At 35.9% G+C, this 20,958-nt stretch overlaps 1 protein-coding gene and 1 pseudogene across 4 annotated transcripts in view; both read left to right on the top strand.

The window, feature by feature from the left end:
- CUL3 (cullin 3) overlaps positions 1 to 20,958 on the top strand; it is a 116,617-nt gene that overhangs the window by 76,720 nt on the left and 18,939 nt on the right. For all 4 annotated transcript variants that reach the window (XM_021924417.2, XM_021924420.2, XM_021924418.2 and 1 more), the window contains 7 exons: positions 2,947 to 3,092; positions 3,783 to 3,959; positions 6,050 to 6,220; positions 6,801 to 6,908; positions 9,338 to 9,462; positions 12,004 to 12,100; positions 14,184 to 14,318. In XM_021924417.2, the coding sequence (XP_021780109.1) occupies positions 2,947 to 3,092; positions 3,783 to 3,959; positions 6,050 to 6,220; positions 6,801 to 6,908; positions 9,338 to 9,462; positions 12,004 to 12,100; positions 14,184 to 14,318 (959 nt within the window). The remainder of the gene's footprint in view (positions 1 to 2,946; positions 3,093 to 3,782; positions 3,960 to 6,049; positions 6,221 to 6,800; positions 6,909 to 9,337; positions 9,463 to 12,003; positions 12,101 to 14,183; positions 14,319 to 20,958) is intronic.
- On the top strand, positions 9,469 to 11,997 carry LOC103876566 (annotated as a pseudogene).

Here is a 20,958-nt window from a genome sequence, read left to right as displayed (position 1 = left end):
GCAGGCTTATTTGCCCCACGGGTTCTGATTTGATGACCCTTCTCTAAATGGTCTCTGGTAGACTAGGACTTCATGCAAAGCATTTGCCCTGCTTAAACAAAATGAGTATTGATAAATTATGTAATGTACTGTTTAGGTATTGAGTGAATGCTTTCTTACCTACCTTAGGGGCATGTAGGGAGGGATGATTAAATGGGCTGGAGATGAGGGGCTAGGAAATGTTTGATGGAGAGGTTGTTGGGCATACCTGAATTACAGCATCTCTGTAACTTGTGTGGAGATATATGTAAAAGGTGTCAGGTGTGCCTATCATGGCAGGCACTTAACGTGAATGAAGGAATATCATAATAGTACTCACCAGAGTTCTCCTTTATTTAGTACCATAGGTTTCCAACAACACAGTAGCTATCTGTGATTCTAAATTAAATTTTAAAATCCTGTTTTTGTCCGGGCAGTGTGGCAAATGCCTGTAATCTCAGTACTTTTGGGAGGCTGAAGTGGGTGGATCGCTTGAGCTCAGGAGTTCAAATTGGTGAAACCCTGTCTCTATGAAAAATATAAAAATTAGCTGGGCGTGATGGCACATGCCTATAGTTCCAGCCACTTGGGAGGTTGAGGTGAGAGGATCAGTTGAATCCGGCCAGGGAGGTCAAGGCTACAGTGAGCCAAGATCATGCCACTGCACTCCAGCCTGGGTTGCAGAGGGAGATGCTGTCTTAAGAAAAAAAAGGGGAAATGTTGTCTTTAATTTTTCTGAGCTTCCACTAGAAACCTAGTGGCAAAAGGTCTTAATTGTGGTAGACCCCGCTCTTGGAAAAAAGTTGCTCTTGTTGAGAACATATCAGAGGCAACTTCACCATTATGAAGCCAAATTCTCATAAATCAGAAAACGAAAAACAGTTTTCTCACTGTGAACGGAGGATAAATTGGATTGTTATTAGATGCAGATAGCGCTATGAAATTAAGTTCAAATGGTATCTTTTTTTTTTTTTTTTGAGATGGAGTCTTGCTCTGTCACCCAGGCTGGAGTGCAGTGGCGCGATCTCAGCTCATTGCAAGCTCTGCCTCCCAGGTTCATGCCATTTTCCTGCCTCAGCCTCCCGAGTAGCTGGTACTGCAAGCGCCTGCCACCACGCCCGGCTAACTTTTTGTATTTTTAGTAGAGATGGGGTTTCACCGTGTTAGCCAGGATGCTCTGCATCTCCTGACTTCATGATCCACCCGTCTCGGCCTCCCAAAGTGCTGGGATTACAGGCGTGAGCCACCGCGCCCAGCTGGTATCTTAACTGTTTTATTAAGTGTATATAGAAATAATGATATATAATTTTTGAATGCCAGATTACCACTTACTCTTTTACATTCTCTTTACCCTGACATTTAAATACAATAAAATTGTAGTCATTTATGTCAACTAAATACACAACGTGTAATATCTAAGCAAAACTTACAACAAAGGAATGAAATAGACATTTTGTTAGAGGTATTTGGTGTGCCACGTTTACTGTAGTATATGTCCATACATTGTTGTTGCATTTGTAATACCTGTTTTAAACATGGGAAACTTGGTTGTAATTTATGCTAAGCATGTGAGAAGCTGTAAAATTGCCATGTGTAGGTTACTATGGGCATATATTATTAATGGAAACTAATAAATTTGCTGCCGAAAGTCACTGAAATAAAGTTTAGTAAAACTTTGTCAGACTTGCTTCGAAATATTTTTAAAATACATACAACTTTAGTTTAAGCTCTAAACTACTCTTAGAACTGTAGACCAAGGTAGGCAAATTAGGGCCTGTCCACCAAATCTGATGCACTACCAGTTTGGTTTAAAAAAAAAAAAAAAAAATCTAGTATTTAATTACACATGAAAATTTATATAAATTTTCAATACCCATAAAATTTTATTTGAAACATAGTCACACTCATTAATTTATGTATTGTCTGTGGCTCCTTTCTTGCTACAGTGTCAGAGTAGAGTAGTTAAGTCAGAGATCTATGGCTCACATTTAGAAATATTTATTATCTGATGCTTTACAGGAAAAACATTGGTCAGCCTCTGATCTAGAAACTCTAACTCCATTTTAAAAAGTTATTGATTGTAAAACTTTTAAAATTATCATTGTAAAGTTCTGACACTGTGTTCTTCCAATAAGTTGTTATTATAAAGAAACACTAGACATATGGGAAAACTGTATTTTAAAATCTATATTTTAGTCTTGTGAAAAATGATATTGAAAAATGGATAGGATCCAGAGTTTTCATTCTAAATTTAAAAAGTGTAGTGAGAGAGACCAAATTTTGAAGTACAGATACTGGCTTAGGATGCCACCTGGGAAACATTAGGGATTGCTCTGAAGAAAATATTTAAGAAGTGGTGTTTATATTATACATTTCATAAAAACTTTACCTGAGGTGTAATGAAGTAAATCTTAGTATAGTTCATTTTATTTGTTTTCATGATTATCAGTTAAACCTTTGGAAATACCCACAAGACTTAAATTGGTTTTAAAATTTCTTCCTCATTACAGGGACTACCAATTATATCTTAATTAGTGACCCTTTTTGTAGACGTTTTGTAGTGTCATTAGGTCTGCATTAGAGTTATGTAGGATAAAGTATTTATGAACTCAAAACTGCAGTTGCCATGTTTTTGTGACATTGTTACGGTTTTTGGCATCTTGTCTTCCATGTAAATTTAAATTTGCTAGGACATTTAATTGATACTTTCAAAGCATCTCGTCTAAAAGTTGTGTTTTATAAATTACAGTAATAACCATTAACTAGCCTACTTTTTCATGTTTTCATTTTGATACATGTATATTTTTAGTAGTCATGTGGTCAGCAAATGGGGGTAATGGAGAAATAAGCTTCTCTAAGTATTACAGCTTGAACACAGATTCGTGTTTTTTTCTTTAATGTAGCCAATTTGTGTTTTCTGATTTGTAGATCTTGGTTGCATGTACAAGTTATTTAGTCGTGTGCCAAATGGTTTGAAAACAATGTGTGAGTGTATGAGTTCCTATTTGAGGGAGCAAGGTAAAGCTCTTGTTTCTGAAGAAGGAGAAGGAAAGAATCCCGTTGACTATATCCAGGTAAGTAAACCCAGAAGATGCTCTACATTTATAATAAAGGCAATTTGACAAGTGCTAAAACGTATTTTCAACTTAATTGTCCCAGTAGTAAATTAATAGTTGTAATTATCCTAAGTATTTTAGGATTTTGCAAGGTGCGCATATTTACATCAGGGAGCTAAAATTCAACTGCTACTTTTCGTTTAACTTCTCTGATGAAGACCTTATTTAAATAGTCTCAATAGTGCATGTGAGGTTCTTTGGTATGCCTTAGTGTTTCTATACTGTGGTATATTGGAATAAACAACTGTTTATTTTTTGTTTGAAAACGTTTTGTTTTCAAGTAGTACTGTGAATAAATTATATGCCATGTTTTTGTGCTTTAATATAATCAGCTTTTTTGGTACATTTTTTAAGCTAATTTTTTCCCTGGCTAACCTATTCCATGAAGACAGGAGAATGAGAAGCAGTGAGGAGGTTCTTTGGTTCGTTTGCATTGTGTTAATACATATATGGAAGTTATAATACTTCTCTCATTGACATTTTTAATAGAGGCTTAGATACAGGCTTAAATAATATCAAAGCTGTAAGTTTAAAAATGAATATACATGTTTATTACCAGCAAAATTAAGATAAACATACATGGTCATACGTGTATTATTTATGGAAAAATTATTATAATGTGTCCTAAATTTTGTTTTTATTTCTAAGGGTTTATTGGATCTGAAGAGTAGGTTCGATCGCTTCCTCCTGGAATCATTCAACAATGACCGGCTCTTTAAACAAACTATTGCGGGTGACTTTGAGTATTTTCTCAACCTCAACTCCAGGTCTCCTGAATACCTCTCATTATTTATTGATGATAAGCTGAAAAAGGGAGTCAAAGGGGTAAGTAGTAATGCATTTGAAAATAACATTTAATTTTATTTAAAGATACAAAATTATATGTAAAATTAGGACATTTCACAGATAAAAATTAAGCATGACCCATTGCTGTGCTTAAATGTGTGCCATGGTGTATTAAAAAATAGTTTGAAATACTTGACATGCTCAAAAGTAGTTAGACATTTCACTTAATGTGTAATTGGCTTCAAAAACAAGCAACTGTGGATGGGCTTGGTGGCTCATGCCTGTAATCCCAGCATTTGGGGAGGCCAAGACAGGAGGATATCTTGAGGCCAGGAGTTTGAAATTAGCCTTGTTAACATAGTGAGACTCCATCTCTACAAAAAAGAAAAAAATTAGTGGCACATAGTGGTATATACCTGTTGTCTCAGAGGCTGAGGCAGAGGATCACTTGAGCTCAGGAATTCAAGGCTGCAGTGAGGTATGATCACACGACTGCACTCCACCCTGGGCAACAGAGCAAGACCTTGTCTCAAAAAAACTGAACAACCGTCCAGGTGTGGTGGCTCATGCCTGTAATCCCAGCACTTTGTGAGGCCAAGGTGGGCAGATCACCTGAGTTTGGGAGTTCGAGACCAGCCTGACCAACTTGGTGAAACCCCGTCTCTACTAAAAATACAAAATTAGCTGGGCATGGAGTTGGATGCTTGTAATCCCAGGTACTCGGGAGGCTGAGGCTGCAGTGAGCCGAGATGGCGCCATTGCACTCCAGCCTAGACAACAATAGTGAAACTCCGTCTCAAAAAAAAAAAACCCTGAACAACTACACAGCTGTAGTTGGTTTTAAACAGTCATTTTTGTGACTGAGAGTTAGGCATGTTGAAAATAAAGAACTAGAAATCTTTCTAGTAGTACAGAGTGTTGTTTGCTCTCATCTGGTTCTGGAGGTTGTGTGTCAAACAGTAATTGGATGCCAAGAATGTTAAGGCATAGATAGAGTAGATCTCAGAAAATAGTTAGTGTAGCTTAATTTCAAGACTTTATGATATATGATATCTCTGGAACCTGGGGAGCTCACGACAGCATGGAAAATTAACTGAAGCATGTTTTGCTCACATCTGAATTGGTCTCTTCTGACTTCGTGTTGGAATTTGTGACACCAAAGGGAAAAGCAACATGTTGTCACAGGTTTTACAGGCAGTAGCTGCAATAAGGAAACAGAATCACTAAGGATGCACAGAATAGAAAAGTCTATTAATTTACTCATTCATTTAGTCTTCCATTTTTCTAAATATATTAATACAACCTGTCACAGAATCCTTTTGCCCTTATTTAAAAGTAAGGGCAGCCGGGCGCAGTGATTCACGCTTGTAATCCCAGCACTTTGGGAGGCCAAGGCAGGCGGATCACCTGAGGTCGGGAGTTCGAGACGAGCCTGACCAACATGGAGAAACCCTGTCTCTACTGAAAATACAAAATTAGCTGGGCATGGTGGTGCATGCCTGTAATCCCAGCTACTCAGGAGGCTGAGGCAGGAGAATAGCTTGAACCCGGGAGGCAGAGTTTGCAGTGAGCCAAGATGGTGCCATTGCACTCCAGCCTGGGCAACAGGCGTGAAACTCCCATCTCCAAAAAAAAAAAAAAATAGAAATAAAAAAATAAAGTAAGGGCAATGGCCTTTTTACTGTTTGGATTATAACAAATTATTGCCTTGTATTTGCACAATTTAGGCTGTGAGCTTAAATGAAAAATTCCATCTTTTGGCTGTGTAAGTTTTTGCCTGCATATGCAAAGCCTTCATAAAATAATCTCTGTGACTAAAATTTCATTTCATCTGTTCTCAGTCATCCCTTAACCCAGCGCTATATTACCTTATGCCTCCAATTCAGTGGTAGCCCTCTATGGAATAGAATTCACTCCAACACCTCATTCATGATGCACTAAATGAGAATGTAAGAATGATGCTACTATGTGAAGTAGGAGACCCTCATCAAACCATGTCCCTTTTTCTGATGTATGTCAATCAGATACCTGTGTTTTCAAACAATATTGTTTTTAAGCTGTAAGTGAACTGTAGTACTACTTTTGTAGAATTAAAATTGTGTAATTGTTAAATCATCTTCATTTTGCAGCTAACAGAGCAGGAAGTAGAAACAATATTGGATAAAGCAATGGTCCTTTTTAGGTTTATGCAAGAAAAAGATGTATTTGAACGTTATTATAAACAACACTTGGCAAGGAGACTTCTCACAAATAAAAGTGTTTCTGATGACTCTGAAAAAAACATGATATCTAAGTTAAAGGTAAGGTATGTTTTAGATGGAATAGAGTGCACCTAACTGATGTTTATCATGGTTGTGTACTGACAACGTGATTAGAAATTATTTGGTTGATTATTAAGTGTTTATTTCTAGAAATAAAGGTAGATTGTTTTGGAGAAGAACACAGACTACACTAACATTTGTTCAAGTTCAGGGACGTTCATAGTTTGCTAGAATTTCTGTTGGTGTGTCAGGATACATTCATGGAGGCCTGGAGGGGAAGATTAGTAAAAGGGAAACAGAGGCTTTTGCCATGTAGTTCTTTTTCGCATAATGTGGTCCATAGAATAGAATACTTGCACCTGAATCACCTGAGATGCTAATTAAAAACAGAGTTCTGGGCCCTACCTTTCAGGGCGTAAGTTGGACTCTCTGAAAGAATCTGAGAATTTGCGTGTTAAAATCCTGAAGTTTGCTAGCCACAGGCATAGAGCAACTACTGGAAAAATTTACAAGAAGATTATGAGGGATAGCAATAACATGAAATAGTTTATTTCTTTCAATACTTCCTCACAGAAAAATCTACCATTTATTTGTGTAAATTTGTGTTTTTCCTCCACAGACTGAATGTGGATGTCAGTTCACGTCAAAACTGGAAGGAATGTTTAGGGATATGAGCATCTCAAACACAACGATGGATGAATTCAGGCAACATCTACAGGCAACTGGTGTAAGATTCTGCATTAATATCTACTTAGATATTCATGTAAAGTCTTTTGTAATGGGCGTTTTCATCCACTTAGCAGATGACAGTTGTTTCTTTAAATGTCATTAGTGACAACATGTGTTTTGTCTGTACTTAAATTATTTTCCTTCACATTACCTCTTTTTCTATGTTCATGTTAAAATTTTTTATTCTTTTAAAATTTAGTTTCTTCTTCCCACTTGAAGGAATACACTGACAATTTAATAAAGAGAATTATTCTGTTGTTAATAAAGATAATACAAATCTGTTATAAATTGTGGAAAGAGTACTGGGCTTACACAAGTTTACTAAGTTTCAGTATTATTCTTTTCACTTTACCCCAAGATTGTGTCATCTTGGGATAGTCACCTGACCTTCCTATACCTCACTACTGTCATTCTCCTCTGTCAGTTTAGCTTAAATGGGCCTTATATCCTAAGCGTGCGTAGCAGGTGAACTGAGACTATAAAAACATAGAAATTAATGTATTATAAATGTGTTTGGTATAACTTCCCAAAGGTGGTGAGCTGGAACTTCTATGGCTTTGGAGTCTGATGGGCATTTTGTGAGCATTTAATGAAATTCAGAATTTAGTTTCATTTTTTTACTCTGATTTTCAACTTAATCTTAAGTTAGGGAATAGTACAGTTTTTAAATTTTTTAAATCACCACGTACCACTCTATAGTTAAAATGCGTCACAACCGTTTAACAGATTTGTGGGTCTTTCCTTTGATATCTGAATATGAGATCATCACTTCTACTGGTTTCATAGGCTTGCAAACCAGATATGTGAAAATACCTAATTCTGTAGAATAACCATTTATTTCTGTGAAAACATTCTGACTTTAATGTAAATAGTTGTATGATTTGCTTTATAAATATCAGTGTTTACAGTTGAGAAGAGCTGAGAGGAGGAAAGATGCAAGTCCATGACAAATTTCAGGTGGACAGGAAATGAGTAGTGCAATTATCCTGGATTTTTTTTTTAGATTGTTTAGGAATGTGTAGTTAAATCTAATATATTGATATATTTTCTTGTATTTTTTGTTTGCTATAGTAAGTTTTTAAATTTTTTTCTTCCACTAATCTTACACATTGAAAGCTATAGGGATGATTGGGGTAGATCCCATGCATATTGATGTGGGTTGAATGGACTGACCACTTTGTTACCCTCCCTTCCCCTAACCAACTTGCAAATGTATAAACAGTTCTCCACTTCCCCCAATACACCATGTAAGAGTCTTTTCTATGGTCCTCTCTTCTCTGCGTCATCTAAGTTTTTTATTTCCAGTTTCCTTAAAGTAATAATTTAGTGGATACTTGTGAAGAAATATGAGTGTAGAATGCTTCTTGATATTCATAAACTCTGATTCCTCCCCTTAAAAATTTATATTACTAAATCATTGAGGCAAGATAAAAATGAAATGATGATTTATAACACATTGAGTATCAATAATAAAGATAATATTTAATCTTTAAGAGTTTTTGTTGTGCTTCGTTGTTTACTTAAAAATTTGTTTAAAAGAAGAAAATAATTGTGACAGTGATACTAGCTTAGAAGTAGTTATTCATTGTACAGATATTTGTAGAGCACCTGCTCTGTAGCACTGGGTCTATAGGGTACTATGCAGAGGTTGTTGGAATGTGAGCTACATGTTAAAACACAAAAGTTTTAGTTACTTTAGTTGAAATAGGTGCTGGAATATTAGAAATATGTGTTAAGATGGCAAAAATATTTTAAAACTGAGATGAAGGATATTATGCTAGAATTTTCTGTAAAATGATATAATTGACCCCCTTGACTTTTTATTTGAAAAGGCCCAAACTTTTCTGTTCTCAGTGATAACAGTAAGACTTGATTCATGTGCCAAAAACTATTCTTTGGTCAGTGTTTTTAAATTAACATCATAAGCAATAATTATAACTATTTGCCATAGTAGTTAAAATTCGGAAAACACTGGGTGGGTCTGACATTTAAGAAAATCTGTTTTTTTGCCGGGCGTGATGGCTCATGCCTGTATTCCCAGCACTTTGGGAGGCCGAGGCGGGCAGATCACCTGAGGTCGGGAGTTCGAGACCAGCCTGACCAACATGGAGAAACCCCGTCTCTACTAAAAATACAAAATTAGCCAGGCGTGGTGGGCATGCCTGTAATCCCAGCTACTCGGGAGGCAGGAGAATCGCTTGAACCTGGGAGGCAGAGGTTGTAGTGAGCCGAGATCGTGCCATTGCACTCTAGCCTGGGCAACGAGCGAGACTCCGTCTCAAAAAAAAAAAAAAGAAAATGGTTTTTTGTTAGATATTAGACATGGAGCTAACTAACTGTTTCAGTAAATCTAACACAATGTCTTAACAGAACAGAAAGCAAATCCTAGTTAATTTTGAGGGGACTATCTCTTTCTGTTTTACATAGGTATCTTTAGGTGGTGTTGATCTTACAGTCCGGGTGCTCACGACAGGATATTGGCCCACTCAGTCAGCCACACCAAAGTGCAACATCCCACCAGCACCAAGACACGCTTTTGAGATATTCAGAAGGTAAATGAAAATCAGACTTTGTATTACTATGTACAAATAAGTGTTCAAAATTAAAATGAATTCGAACATTAATATCCGTAATTGAGGATGAATGTATTCCATTTATTACCTCATGTTCAAAAGGAACATTTATCCTGGCATGCAGCAATTTCCCCCTCTATAGGATCTTGATGAATAAAGTAAAGCAGGCATAATTTATCTCTAGAAAGATTGTTTATATGCCGGCATTTGAAATGCCTTTTATTTAGAGCAGTAGTGAAAATGGAAAAAGAGAAAGTAAATGATGATGGAAAACCAGACCCAGAGAATTCCTTGAACTTTCTGAACACTTCAGCCAATTCGCATTGTTGGAAATACGTGGATACCTTATTCCCACTAGTACTCAGAGGCTCTGAGATAGCAGTGTTGATGAGGAAGAGGAGCAAGATGAAAAAAACAAGAGTGATATGCAAGAAAAAAAACAGAAAAAGATCCAAGCAAATATCTTTTTTGGGCTGCTGAAAATAATTGATTTACCCAGTGTGGAGACTACTTTGTGAAAAGACCACTCATGTGAACACTAGGGATGAAGATGAGTATATCACCCCCTTCATCGAGCAGCCTAAGGTGGACACTTAGACATTGTCTGTGAGCTGATTGCGCAAGGGGCAGATGTTTTTGCAGTGACTGTGGATAGCTAGATACTCCTGCAAGGTGCTTATAAGTGGAATAATACCAGAGTGGCTTCTTTATTTCTTCAGCATGGTGTAGATCAGTTACCAGTGACCAAACAAAAGGCCTCCTGACCCCCTTGAATCTTGCTGCTGGAATCAGAGACAACAGAGATACTCTAGAACATCTGCTCGTGAGCTGTTAACCTCGAACCAGATCTGAAAAAACAACTGGGAAGAAACTGCATTTGATATTGTCAGGAGGACAAGTGTCTGTCACGACCTCTTTGAAATCGTGGAAGGCACTGTACAAATTCTTCACCTTAGTCTTAATGATTCTAGCAATTGTCTTAAGTTTCCAAGTACCAGTGCCTTCTTTGTGTGGGATGTAAAATATTCCCATAATAAAAGGTTGACATCAAACATCTTACTACAAAAAATTCATTGGTACTCATTAAGATGTTCTTCCAGGTGAATTGCCTGACCTTGATGTCAAAATGTATTTGAAAGTTGTTTGACTATATCTTCTTGAATGATTTCTGTGGAGTTTGTGACTTTCATCAGAAATAATTTCAACTTGCCTATACTTAAAAACTTGACGTAGGTTGTACAGAAACTAAAGATATTTTTGGTGCTGATCCAGGAGATAATATATTTTTAAGTAGCGCATATCCTGGATCTTTGAGTATTCAGCATATTGACATGTATCTTTGTAAGGCAAGGTAACTAAGAATTTAACTTAAAAAGCCTCAAACATTCTGGTGCTATCCCAGCTGTCTTCTCTACATTACCATAGCCAGTTGCTTTCATTTTGAACCAGAAGCACTAGCATATTACTGACTTGTAGCTTCATAAATTAAAAAAAATAAAAACTAGATTTGTCTTTTAGAACATAGGCGATTTTCCAGGAAAGCAGCTAGGTGTTTAATCCATGAATCTTGTATACTGTCTCCACCACCACAATTCACATAATCCTGTGGACAGTCCTGCTTCACCCTGGTCAACTGCATCATCCTTATTGTAATAGTGAATCAGTATAACCTTTAGACATGCACACAGATACACCCTGTTGCAAGAGTTCACAAAATATCTGCTGTCCAACTAGTTTTACTTGCCTAATCCTACTGGTTTAGGCACTGCTTATAGTCTCTTGAGTTCACAGAAATGTCGGGTTTTTTCCCTCCCCAAAGTCCTCATTTTTTAGAAACTGTAGAAGGGCAAAACGACAAGGGAAAAGGAATTCTAAGAGTGAAGGCATGGTGGTTATACTGGGGCAAGAACCACAGAGTGGCTCAGGCTTTGAAAAAATACAGTGTGGATAGTGACAAAAAAACATAAATATAAAAATTCAAGAAAAAGTACCAGTTCTGAACAACAAAAACAAAGGGAGAGTTTATCCTTTATAATTTTAATATGTAAGAAAAAGTTACATAAACTTTTCTCAGAGGAATATTTTATAAATGCCCTTTGTTCAGCATTAGTGCATTGAGTATTTTTTGTACTGTGGTATAGGAGTGTATTTTGTACTGTCGATGTCTACTACTGGCTTAGGACAAATTGATTATTGGGTTACTGTGGAGAAAGGTGGTCTTAAGAACAGCAGGGGCTGAGCAGCAGTAGGATGGGCCAGAGTGTACAGTAGAAATTGTTTAGTGTGCTGCCTTTGTCATTTAATATCTAGCTGAGTTACTTAGGGCTCTCTCAAGGTCTCTCCTGTAGAAAGTTGCACCTGAATTGATTCCTAAGGTTTCCTTAAACTTTTAAAGTCCATATATATATACACACACACACACACACACACATACATGTTTAAGGGATGTTATCCTGTGGTTTGTAATTTCAAATGTGTAAGTTTGTTTGATTTGCTAAAACCTGGTTTGATTTGCCGAAGGTTCTACTTAGCCAAACACAGTGGTCGACAGCTCACACTCCAGCATCATATGGGTTCTGCAGATCTCAATGCCACATTTTATGGACCAGTTAAAAAGGTAAATATTGATAGTTTGAACATATTATGTAACTTAAAGTTAGTCTATTAGAGCTGATTTGTGATTTATGTTGACCTGGGTAAATTATTTATTTCTCCTGTTTCTCTGCCTGTCTCACAAGTTAGAAAGGTTAAAAATCCTAGCTTTATTACTTACGTTCTCTCAGTTGCTAACTGCAACTTTGAAAATATGAAGACTACACCAGTATAGTCGTCACTAAGGACTAAACATTAGGAAAATTACATATTTTATTTATAAAATTAGGTTTGAGAAAATATTGCGTAAAATAGTAAAATGTAAGTTGATTTCAGGACATACAAAGCTGTGAGCCCCTTTTCAAAATTCTGTTACCTATAATCTTTATTTCTAATAAATCAAGATTGGGAAGATTAACATTCAAGGTTTGTTAAATATACAAATGTTATTAAAGTCATTTTAAAAATTAGTATTGGACCAGTGATTTGCCTTCACTTTTAAAAAGCAATCACATTTTTATATCTAGATTGAGAGGTTTAGAGGAATAATTTATTTTCATTACTTGATGTGAATCAGGATTATTTGCCTTCAAAAAATACTAAGTCTTCTAGAAAAACTGTAGAAATATACCTAAATTGTCATCTAGGCAACAAATAAGTTTTAGATTTTAATGAGAATTTTACTAGTTTGGTATGATGAATCACTGTTAACATCAGTTTTTAAGTATTGCTGAAAATGCCTATAAAAACATTCTAATTTTGATATTTAATTGAAATGGGAAATAGTACTTTATAGTTCATTTAGTTAAATAATATTCGACACATATATTTAAGTGTAAGTGGGAAGGACAAGGAAACTAAATAACTTAGCTTTTAATTACTGCCTGCTTTTGTTTTAAAAGAGAGGTTTTCTTTCCCTAAATACTCATGTTCTTTTAAAGTTTATTAAGCAGGTCAGTAGATTTTTAAAACATACACATATGTTAATTTTTGAAGAATTAGAAAGTTCCACTTTGTATCCTTAAATCATAAAGCAGGAATAGGCTTTGAGAATGGCGCTTGCCCCTTGCTCCCTTGGGCCCCATGCTATGCTATGATATTTTTTGATCTCTTACTGTGATCAGGTCACACAGAAAGAAACCTAATCCTGTTACTTTTGGTGGTAGTATAACAGTAGTGATGTTTTGTAAGTCCATTATTATTATCATCCCATAGTGTACTGTTAAAATAATTTTAGCATTAAATATAGGGAATTGATTAGTTACTTGCTCAGATAACATTAAAATGTTCACAGTGGGGGGACAGGAGACAGTCCTAAATGTGTGTGTGGGCTGGGGGGGGCGTCTACTACTAAAAAGTAGATTTCCGGGCCGGGCGCGGTGGCTCACGCCTGTAATCCCAGCACTTTGGGAGGCCGAGACGGGCGGATCACGAGGTCAGGAGATCGAGACTCTCCTGGCTAACATGCTAACATGGTGAAACCCCATCTCTACTAAAAATACAAAAAATTAGCCGGGTGTGAGAGGCAGGAGAATGGCATGAACCCAGGAGGTGGAGCTTGCAGTGAGCCAAGATCGCGCCACTGCACTCCAGCCTGGGCGACAGAGCAAGACTGTCTAAAAAAAAAAAAAAAAGATTTTCTTTATAGAAATAAGTTACATAGTTTTTGTTGAGGGGGAGGATGGAGATTATGGGACCTGTTTCTGAAACATGCTGTTAAAGTTACCAGGAAATTGGTCAGCAGTGGTGGCTCATGCCTGTAATCCCAGCACTTTGTGAGTCCGAGGCGGGCAAATCACTGGAGCCCATTAGTTTGAGACCAGCATGGGCAGCATGGCAAAACTTGGTCTCTACAGAAAATACAAAAATTTAGCTGGGCATGGTAGTACACACCCATGGTCCTAGTTACTTGGGAGGCTGAGGCAGGAAGATTGCTTGAGCCCAGGAGGTTGAAGCTGCAGTGAACCATGTTTGCGCCACTGAACTGCAGCCTGGATGACAAAGTGAGACCCTGTAACGTACATACATACATATGTACACACATAGGTACATAAATGTTACCAGGAAATGATTGTATCCTTGTTTATATTTTTTTAAAAATGAAACAGGAAGATGGATCTGAAGTTGGTGTTGGAGGTGCACAAGTAACTGGCTCTAATACACGGAAGCACATATTGCAAGTTTCCACTTTCCAGATGACCATATTAATGCTCTTTAATAATAGAGAAAAATACACATTTGAGGTATGGATTGTGGTGATATACATTTTAACTGTGTTGTTTCTAACTCACTTGTTACTTGTTTCTTATTTGAGTAACCCTTAGAGAGTCTCTTTGGATACCTTTAGAGAAAACTGTGTAAAATGGATCATGGAACTGTGTGAACATCATACATTTATTGAGTTGTGTTTTATTATTTTTAAATTTATAGAAGTATTTTTATATAAAACATATCTTATATAAGTAGACAATTTGATGAGTTTTAAATGAGTGCACCTGTGTAACTACCATCACAAGACTATTGCCCAAAAATATAGAGCATTACCTCCAGAATTGCTTTGTACACCTTGCCAGTTCATTCCCTCCTACCACCTCGAGCCCCAGACAGCCAGTGACCTGCTTTATATCACTATAAATTAGTTTTGGTTTTTTAAGACTTTGATATAAATGGAATCATGCATGTTGTCTGTATGCTTTAATCCTTTTGTCAGTTCACCTGTTGATGGGCATTTGGGTTGATACTGGATTTATTTAGGCTGTTATAAGTAGAGCTAAGTGTTTAACATTTTAAGAAACTGCCAAACTGTATTCCAATGCAGCTATACCAGTTCTCATATTTGCCAGCAGTGCAAGATGGTCCAGTCGCTCCACATCCTCTGCAGTCTTTAGATTTTGAGCGACTTTAGTTGGTGTGTAATTGTGTCTCATTTTGGATTTAATTTTCTTTTTTTTTTTTTTTTTATGATGTTGCGCATCTTTTGTGTTAATATGCCACTGATATATCTTGTTTGGTGAAGTGTTTATCTTTTTTGGGTTGTTGTCCTACTACATTATAAAAGTCCTTTATAAATTCTGGATACAAGTCCTTCGTCAGATATATGTGCTGTGAGTATTTTTTTCAGTCTGTTGCTTGCCTTTTCATTTTCTTAATAGTGTCTTTTGAAGAGCAGAGTTTTAAAATACTGAAAAAGTCCAGTTCATCACTTTACTTTTTGTAGTTCGTGCTTTAAGTCCTAAGAAATTATTGCCTACCCTGAAATTTTAGCGATTTACTTTTATTTTTTCAGTAGTTTATAATTTTAGCTTTTACATTTATGTCTACAATGAATTTTAAGTTAATTTTTTTATTTAGTATAAGGTAAGGATTAAGATACATTTCCCCTCACGCAGTCAGTTGTTGGTTCCAGCATCATTTGTTGAAGGCACTGTTTTTTCCCACTGAATTACCTTGTCGTCATTATTTAACAATCAATTGATCATATATGGGTGGGTCTATTTTTATGCTGTCTGATCTGTTTCATTGATTTCTGTGTCTGTCTTTATGCCAGTTTTTTGCTGTCTTGATAGTGCAATCATTTTTCTCTTCACACCCATGTTGTTTCATTAGAGTAACTAATATTATAATATGCTTTTTATTTTTTTCTTTTCCTTTTCTCGCAATTAAAATATGATTTGATTACATTAAATCCAATTAGTCATTTCCTGTACATTTAAAGGGTGTTTTGGGGTTAAAATGAAGGTCATGTGATTCATATTAAGTTGAAATTTAAGGTAATGAATGAACATTTTGAAAGACTCTTAAAATTAATTCCGTATTTTTACTTAATTGAAAACTTTTGAAAATTTTCGTATACAGGTGAACACAGGAAAAAAAATAGTATGTTTGAAATTAAGAGCAAGAGTAAGTTCTAGGCCTATTTAATATTCACGTCCATACTCCCATTTATGTGTCCCGTTTATGTGAGAGTATGGAAATTAGTGTAATTAAGAGAGCATCATTTTTATGTGATATATTTAAAGGGAATGCTTGAAATCTAGATATTTTAGTAGCTCAATTGCTAAATTGAGAAGTTTTTCTCATGTATTTCCATGTGAGTCTTACCTAGGGAATAACCTTGATTTTTTTTTTTTTTTTTACTTTTATTTTTATTTTATTATAACCTTGATTTTCAAGCACAAGTTATATTTGATTGAGTCCCAAGAATATTGATTAAGCAAGCATTGAGTACCTTATTCAAACCTAGGCTTTTCAAACAGAGGTGGAATTAAATTATCTCTAACAGCTGTGTTTGTGTAGTCATTTTTTAATCTGCAGCTCTTAATGGATAATATATTTTAAATCAAATTAGCTACTTGGTAAATGCAAGAGTTGGTTTTCAGAGTCCTGGCTTATAAAGAACTGGTAAAAAAAAAATAATGAGATAATCAAAAATACAAATTCATTTTTTAAAGCTGTTATCAGAATTGTTGGAAATTTTAGTGGTTCAAGCTTTTCTCTTTCCCATCTGACTTGGGATCATTGATGCTAATGAGCAGTTATTAGATGGAAAGTTAAAATTAAGTAGAAAATCTCTCTAAGTTTTCCAACTTTAGCTAAGTCACAAAGCAGAAACTGATTGTCGTGTATATAGGATGCCATGCATATGGCTCCAAAGCCTACTGGCTGCTGACACCTCAAATCTGGGGCATTGTGAGAAGGCACGAGAAATGCATCTTTGCTCACATCATGTGTTTCTCTACAGTCCATTGCTTATGTTTTATTAGCCACTTTTTTACAGAAATCACCTCCACAAATTAGTGGAGATAGTTAAAAGTATTTTATTATAATAATTTAAAGGAAGGTGAACTTTTATTTTTGAATATTCTCTATGAGTTCAGTAAGATGGTGTATTATTTAATGCCACATGACAAATCTCAAAAGTTAGTGATTTAAAACAACCACTAACAATGTATTATCTCTCATGGTTTCTGTGGGTTAGGGATTCAGAAGATACTCAGTTGGGTAGTTCTGGCTTGGGGTTCATGAGGTTGCATTTAGATGTTGTCTGGGGTTTTGGTCATCTAACAGTTTGACTGGAGCTGGAGAATACACTTCCAAGGTGGTTCACATGGCTGGCAACTTTGTTCTGGATGTTGTTAAGCGGCCTTAGTTTCTCTCCACATGGGCCTTTTCATGTAGCTCTTTGTCCTCAAATCTTGGTGGCTGGTTTTCCCAAGAGCGAGCAATCCAGAAGACCCAGGCAGAACCTGCAGTGCCTTTTTTATCTTTCCCAGGAAGACACCTAGTGTCACTTCTCATTTTCTTGGTTGCCCAAGTTAGCCCTGATAGAGTGAGAGGACCACACAAGATTAACATATACCAGGATTATTACATGCTGTCATAGAAGCCGGCTACAACAGTTGGCATTAATTTGTAGTGTCATATTTAATCTGTAGTAGTCAGGCTGCTGCTGAGGTTTTTTCTTTTCATGTTTTTTGAATGGATAAAGGTAAGTTTATTGTGATTTAGAACAGCTAAAAAATAGGAAATACATACAGTGGTAGTCTGTACCTTGGACTTTAGTAATTAGCAGTGGGTTTTTGAAAGAGGTATGGATAAGAACTATTAATACATATTTTTCTTAATGTTCTTTATTTTTTATTTTATGAGAATGAGCCTGAAATTTAAAAACTATGGACAATAGCACTATTAATGTCAGAATTTAAATAGAAAACTTAACAGTAATATTTGATCTTCAATAATTTATAGCAATCATTAGTGACATAACTTCACAATATGAAAAGGAAAATGAAAGTACAAGGGAAAGTAGACAACTCTGGAATCATGGAAATCCCTTACAAATTTATTGACTAACCAGACAATTGAAAAGGGGGATACAGAAAATTTGAATAACACAGTTAGCAAGTTAAAATTGAAGGCTGTTTAGCGAACTTTGAACTCAGAAAGCAAAGTAGACGTACTGCTCACAGAAAATATCTGAGGCTAGCATAACTTTTTTGCTAAAACTGAGCAAGGAAAATACAAAAGAGAAAGCTGAAGGTTGTTCATTATTCTGCCTTGCTCCTTAGATCCTAAGTAATATACTGAAAGTATAAATCTCAATATTAGCAAGTCATTTTCAGTAGTGTTTTGAAAGAATAATGCACTGTGTTCAAAAAGGATTTATCCGTAGAATACAAAGAAGGATCAGCATAGGAAAACTTTTTGAAAAGATCTTAATTATTAAGATATTGTAATAATTGCAAAATAAGCAGTTGCCTAATTGCTAGTCACCATTTTAAGGAGAAAACCATTTGATCTGTACAGATGAACAAAAAGTATTTGATACAAGTCAGTCCTCATTCCTTATAAAAGTGGGGGACTCATTGCCACCTTAGAATGGAATGCCCTTAATGTCATAAGGTTGTATCTGATGACAAACTTAAGCATTATAATAGTAGGACAATACTAGACACCTTTCTATTAGACTTAGGAACAAGATGAAGATGCCTATCTTTACTACTACTGTTACACCTTGCTCTGCAGGTCCTAATATACTAAGAAAAAAAAAGGAATGAAATTTATAAGTATCGGGAAGAAATTGAAAAAATTGTCAAAATCTGTAGACAGTATGATTGTCAATTTGGCAATACATGATAATCAGTGAGAAAACATTTCTTTAGAAGAATTTTGTTGGAAAAAAAAAATACCCTTTCTGTAAACCAGCATTAATCAGTAAATGACATGAAGAAAAGGATGTTTTATTAAGAATCATAACCTTCCAGGAATCATTTTAACAAGAAATGTGTGGACAGGCCGCTTACACTAAGAAGACAGTAAAAGCTAAAGAATATGAAAGGGTAAATGTACCCAAATGGGAGAATTACATGTTGTAAGTGTGCTGTTTTTAAAAGTCACCTATAAATTCAAGGAAATCTGAGTTGAAATTTCCAAAATATACATTGTTTTAAATAAAACTCGACAAGCTGATTCCATAATTCATCTGGACAAGAAAATGCACAAGGTTAGGCAAAACTACTTTTGAAAAGGAATGGGGTTTTGGGTAGGAAAGCTCAGTAAAAGGGGAAGGAATTTGTCCTAATAACAAAACATACCGTATCACATTTCTAAAAATTTTTAGTTTTTATGGGTACATAGTACATGTATATATTTAGGGATACGTGAGATATTTTGATACAAGCATATAGTGTGTAATAATCACATCAGGGTAAATCATAGATAGCTCATTTGAACAAAAGAGAGTCCAGAAGCAAACTGTTATATTTGTAGGTGTCTGGAATGTGATAAATTTCTCTCTCTTTTTTTTTTTTTTTGATTGTACTTTAAGTTCTGGATTGCATGTGCAGAACGTGCAGGTTTGTTACATAGGTATACATGTGCCATGGTGCTCTGCTGCACCCATCACCCATCATCTAGGTTTTAAGCCCCGCATGCATTAGTTATTTGTCCTAATGCTATCCCTCCCCTTACCCCTTACCCCCAAAAGGCCCTGGTGTGTGATGTTCCCCTCCCTGTGTCCATGTGTTCTCATTGGTCAGCTCCCACTTATGAGTGAGAACACGCGGTGTTTGGCTTTCTGTTCTCGTGATAGTTTGCTGAGAATGATGGTTTCCTGCTTCATCCATGTCCCTGCAAAGGACAGGAACTCATTCTGTGGCTGCATAATATTCCGTGGTGTATATGTACCACAGTTTCTTTATGCAGTCTGTCATTGATGGGCATTTGGGTTGGTTACAAGTCTTTGCTACTGTAAATAGTGCTGCAATAAACATACGTGTGCATGTGTCTTGTAGAATGATTTATAATCCTTTGGGTATATACCCAGCAATAGGATTGCTGGGTCAAATGGTATTTCTAGTTCTAGATCCTTGAGGAATCGCCTTACTGTCTTCCATGATGGTTGACCTAATTTACACTCCCCGCAGCAGTGTAAAAGTGTTCCTATTTCTCCACATCCTCTCCAGCATCTGTTGTTTCTGACTTTTTATTGATCACCATTCTAACTGGCATGAGATGGTATCTCATTGTGGTTTTGATTTACATTTCTCTAATGACCAGTGATGATGAGCTTTTTTTCTTATGTTTGTTAGCTACACAAGTGTCTTCTTTTGAGAAGTGTCTGTTCATATCCTTTGTTCACTTTTTGATGGAGCTCTTTTTTTCTTACTGTAAATTTGTTTTAAGTTCCTTGTAGATTCTGGATATTAAACCTTTGTCAGATGGATAGATTACAAAAATTTTCTCCCATTCTTTAGGTTGCTTGTTCACTCTGATGATAGTTTCTTTGCTGTGCAGAAGCTCTTTAGTTTAATTAAATTGCATTTGTCAATTTTGGCTTTTGTTGCAGTTGCTTTTGGTGTTTTAGTCATGAACTCTTTGCCCCTGCCTATGTCCTGAATGGTATTGCATAGGTTTTCTTCTAGGGTTTTTATGGTTTTAGGTCTTACAAGTAGTTTTTTCTATCTCTGTGAAGAAAATCAATGGTAGCTTGATGGGAATAGCATTGAATCTGTAAATTGCTTTGTGCACTATGGCCATTTTCACAATATTGATTGTTCCTATCCATGAGCATAGAATGTTTTTCCATTTGTTTGTGTCCTCTCTTATTTCCTTGAGCAGTGGTTTGTAGTTCTGCTTGAAGAGATCCTTCACGTCCCTTGTAAGTTGTATTCCTAGGTATTTTATTCTCTTTGTAGTAATTGTGAACGGGAGTTCACTCATGATTTAGCTGTTTGTTATTGGTGTATAGGCATTCCTGTGACTTTTGCACATTGATGTTGTATCCTGAGACTTTGCTGAAGTTGCTTATCAGCTTAAGGAGTTTTTGGGCTGAGACAGTGGGGTTTTCCAAATACACAATTAAATCATCTGCAAACAGAGACA

The sequence above is a fragment of the Papio anubis genome, chromosome 10 (assembly GCF_008728515.1).
Source record: "Papio anubis isolate 15944 chromosome 10, Panubis1.0, whole genome shotgun sequence".
NCBI classification, from domain to species: domain Eukaryota; kingdom Metazoa; phylum Chordata; class Mammalia; order Primates; family Cercopithecidae; genus Papio; species Papio anubis.
This window is presented reverse-complemented; position numbering and strand designations above follow the sequence as displayed.